Raw genomic sequence first — 4,581 nt, 5'->3', positions numbered from 1 at the left:
TGACACGGCATGATAATATTTTTGACCACCATATTCAACCGTATATGCTGCTTGAAAAGGGTGGAGCGATTAACGCGTAATATATATATCAAATGCTTATTGTATCTTTTTATTTAAAAACAAATAATACTTTAACCTTAGGATCAAAACATTATTACAAAAAAAAACCATTTGAAATTATGAATTAGCTTCTCAAGTCAAGCTTTTAAAAATTTAAATTTAAAGGTAATAGAGTAATTATATTATAGCAAAAATATGAAATGCCTCAAAAGACTCTAAACCTTTAAATGATTATTTACTTTTAAGGGTAAAAAAATTATTTTATTATGCAAAATAATAATGAAAAGATTTAAATATTCTTTAACAATTAAAAACTAACAAATAAATAAATAAAAAAATACCGTTTTACCTTTTAAAAGTCAATTTATTAAGAGTTTTTTCAAGAACAAAATTATTAATTCATTATTATAATTTACACTAAAAAATATATAATAATAATAATTTTTTCATATATTTTAGCTTTATCTATAATTATCTTACATGATTATAGATTAAAAACACTACAAAATTTTATCATTTAAAAATTTTCGTAGTTTAAAAAAACATTAACCCGCGTATCTTTTTCTTGTTAAAATTACCTTTTGATCCTGCCCAGTACGATCTCTTTAAGCTGAACACCGAAGAGAAGAGAGCACGACATCGTTTTAGTCAAAGTCCTATAATCTGTGTTTTTTTTTTTTTTTTAACTACTTCAAAGTTCAAACCCTATAATACTTTTTTTTAGCCAGGCTTCTCAATATTTTGTTTTTAATTTTTTTTTCTCTCCCAGGTTTCTCTATCTTTCTCGGGAAAATCATTCAAGTCACATCGATCTCGTTGGATTTCATTGGAAACAGAAGGTACATCTCTGAGATTCTTGCTTTATCTTTATCTGGGCTACTCAATTTTAGTTTACTGATGCAAATTTAGTTCTTAAAGAAACTAGGATTTTCCTCTTTTCCCTTGTATGGTTCCTGGTAAAAGGTGGGAAAAAGAAGAAAAATAGAAAAGGAGCTGACTTTCTTGATGTTGGAGTCCTAAATTGAAATGGGATTTTTTTTTTCTGGAAAATTTTGGTGAATGTATTGTTTGTTTTGGATGATCTTGTTGTCTAGATTGAGTTTCCTGGTAGAGAACAGAAGGGGTTTCTTGCTGATGTAATGGCACTTGCATTTATCTATAGTCTACAAAACGTGTGGCCTTTGTCAATATTGAAAGTTGATGATTTGAAAGCATCTAATGAAATAGTTAGGAAGCTTTCTATACCAGAGAACACGAAAAGATTTGTTTTTGCAGTTCGCGATCCGAAATCTCAATCTGTGATTTATATACTCTGTGCTCAGAATTTATCTGAGAGGTCGGCTGTAGACGTTGAGTGCCTTGTTAGGGAGGTTCGGCCAGATGCTGTAGTGGCTCAGGTGGGTCATTCGGCGTTGGTTGATATTCAAACTGAAGAGAGTGAATTAGGAAATATTGTTGATGAGCTAGTTCCCACTTCGTCATTTGGAGTGATTAAAAGATGCTTTTTAGAAAAGATTAATAAGGAAAAGTATGAAGATGTGGCTGGCAACTTGGTTTTGAGAGAAATGTTTGGGACTAGTTTTCACGGGCATATCTTGGCTGCCAGGAGGGTGGCCAAGGAGGTCGGTTCATCTTTTTTGGTGCTGGAAACATCATCCATTAATACAGTTATCGGGGACATTAATTCGAGTGAAGCTGACACAGGGAGCAAATTTCATGCTTTTGTTAGTAGTTTAGTGCCACAGAAAGTGGGTTCGATTGCTTCGCAAAGTTCAAAGAGGTTTAGTCTTGATGATAATGTTCAGTCACGGATGGTGAAGTTGTTATCTTCTTATATGGATGTGTCATTGTGGAAGTTGAGTCCATCAAGTTCTGTTTCAGAGTCAGGATTAAAAGAAATTCAGCCAGGAAACACTTTCCAGGTGCCACCATTTGCCCAATCTGTTTATCCATTACTCCTGGATCTACATAATATATTTATTGATCTCCCATTCATTGGGAGGGCTTTAGCCTTTGCACAGAAAATGCTAGATGATGTAAACAGGGGGGAAGCTGTGGATACCAAAATTATATCTGAAGTGCACACCTTCCGAGTTGCTGTTGAGGGGCTGAGAATTGCCCTTAACAGTGCCGGTCGATTGCCCATTAAAGAAGCGGGGAAGCCCAACAAGACTAAAGTTGAGTTTTCAGAGCTTCAGGTTCAGGACAAGTCAAATGCTCTCATTGCACAGGCCCTTCAAAGCCAGACTAGGAAGTTCAAGACTATAGTAGCCGTGGTGGATGCTAGTGGCTTAGCAGGTATTAGGAAACATTGGAACACTCCTGTTTCTCCAGAAGTGAAGGATTTGGTTGGGAAGCTTGTCACTAATTGTGAAAGTGATGGAGAAGTTCCTAATCATGATGAAAAGAGACGGCTACTTTCTAACAAGCCTATGGTGGCAGTTGGAGCTGGGGCAACAGCAATTTTTGGAGCTTCGTCTCTTTCCAAAGTTGTTCATGCATCGACATTCATGAAGGTTGTTACATTTAAATTTCCTACTGCCCTTAAGCTTTTGCTGATCCAAACTCAAAAGATAATGGCAATATCTATGGGCAAGACTCTTGGTCCAACAAAACTGCTGGCCCCTGGACTGGCCAATTCTGGAGCCAATGCAACATCTGCGTTGAAAGCAGCTGTTTCTGCTGAGAAAATCCGGACAGTGGTCCACAGTGTTATAGCCTCTGCTGAGAAAACCAGTTTTTCAACTATGAGAACAGCTTTCTATGAAATAATGAGAAAACGGCAGGTGCAACCTATTGGTGTCCTACCTTGGGCAGCATTTGGTTGCAGTGTTGCAACTTGCTCAGCATTGCTCATGTATGGAGATGGGATTGAATGTGCTGTTGAATCTCTTCCTGCAGCCCCGTCAATTGCCAGTTTGGGTCGTGGGATTCAAAGTTTGCACCAGGCATCTCAAGTAGTTGTGCAGACAGATGGCACCAGAATACAAACATCTATAGAGTCTTTGATGAACAGGTTGAGGAAAGTAAAGATGCAATAAAGTAGGACTCGCATCTTTTATTTTGTTGTATACAAGCTGATACTGCTCAAAAGTTATTAGTACTGGAATTTAGAGAAATCTTCTGTATATAAATAGAAAGCAGGAGGGGTGATTTGTATTGTCATGGATGTTGATCTTTATTTGAAGTCAATTTTCTAAAGGGTTCTTTACAATGCTGCCTGGTAAACATTTTACAATTGTTTCCTCTCCCTGCTTCCCTCTCCCTTTATCTCTCTCTATGTTTAACTCCATTTGACAATTTCGCATAGGTATTACTTGAGATTGCATTGTTAATTCTGACGCAGTCGAGATTGGCTTTCTTTGCTCTGAAGCAATGGCTGCCATTGTTATAAATAGCAGGCTGCTTGCTAGAAGCTCTTCTTCGGTTTCACTGTCCTTGATTCCATCTTCTCTCCATTACTAAATTGTTTGTGTAATTTAAATCATAACTGAAAGTTTTCGAATCCTATGATGAAGCCAAGCACATTAACTATAAACCAAAAAACCAAAAGAGGAGATGGTTTCAGTGTATCCCTCCTCAGTCCTCGCAAATCATTATCTATTAGAATATTATTTTGTTTTTTTTTTCAATCAATATTTTTTTGTTTAATTTTATCATTAATATTATAATTTTTTTCTATTTAGTTATCACACTTTTATGACATGGATTCCAGGCTTGACGGGTTAAACCGGTTGACTCAGATTTTTTTTAATTATTTTTTTTTCAATTTAATTTTTTAATATTGATTTAATTGAGAATTAAACTTTATAATTTATTTTGTTTATTTTTTATTAAGTTATCTTGGTTTTATGGCTCGAGAATTAACTATAAACTAAAAGAGGATGGAGTTTCACTATACCCCTGCTTACAAAATACTATTTATTGGAATAGTGCTTTGTTTTTTTTTTTTGCTTTGATTTTTTTCAATCAATATTTTTTTTTTATTTAATTTCATCTTTTAATATTAGATTTTGTTCTATTTAGTTATCACACTCTCATGATATGGATCAGGTTTGATGGGTTCATCTAGTTTGGTGGGGTAATTTGATTGACTCATTTTTTTTTCCTATTTTTTTTTAATTTCATCCTTTCACATTGATTTGATTGATAATTACACTTTATAATTTATTTTGTTTACTTTTCATTAGGTTATCCTGATCTCATGACTCAATAATAGTGCTTAACATGTTAATTTGAGTTGACTCGGGTTGTTTTTTGCTTCTTTTATTTTATTGATTTTTTTCAATTTTATCATTCAATATTGAGTCAATTGAAAATTAAGTTTCATAATTTGTTTTGAGTTGCTTTCTTATGAGAATATTTTGGTCTTATGATCAAGATCACGAGTTTTGACATTTTAACCCTAGTTAAAACAAGTTATTTTTTCTTTTTATTTTTTTCTAAAAGGTTATATTGCTCTCATGACCTGGGTCTCAAGTCCTTCAACATTATACTTGCTTTTTATTGGGTTGTTCCTGT

The 4,581-nt window shown here is 34.1% G+C and overlaps 1 protein-coding gene across 1 annotated transcript; it reads left to right on the top strand.

Annotated features, from left to right (window-relative positions):
* Nucleotides 1-768: 768 nt before the first annotated feature.
* On the top strand, nucleotides 769-3,274 carry LOC133670364 (uncharacterized). Its single transcript, XM_062090853.1, has one exon. The coding sequence runs from the start codon at nucleotides 1,200-1,202 to the stop codon at nucleotides 3,099-3,101; it is 1,902 nt and encodes a 633-aa protein (XP_061946837.1). The 5' UTR covers nucleotides 769-1,199; the 3' UTR covers nucleotides 3,102-3,274.
* The last annotated feature ends 1,307 nt before the right edge of the window (nucleotides 3,275-4,581 follow it).

Source organism: Populus nigra, chromosome 13 (assembly GCF_951802175.1).
Source record: "Populus nigra chromosome 13, ddPopNigr1.1, whole genome shotgun sequence".
Lineage (NCBI taxonomy): Eukaryota > Viridiplantae > Streptophyta > Magnoliopsida > Malpighiales > Salicaceae > Populus > Populus nigra.
The sequence above is the reverse complement of the archived record's forward strand: the minus strand, read 5'-3'. Positions and strand labels throughout refer to the sequence as shown.

Excerpts from the sequence above, each read along its gene's own strand:
- LOC133670364 (XM_062090853.1), top strand. The coding sequence starts at position 1,200 with ATGGCACTTGCATTTATCTATAGTCTACAAAACGTGTGGCCTTTGTCA.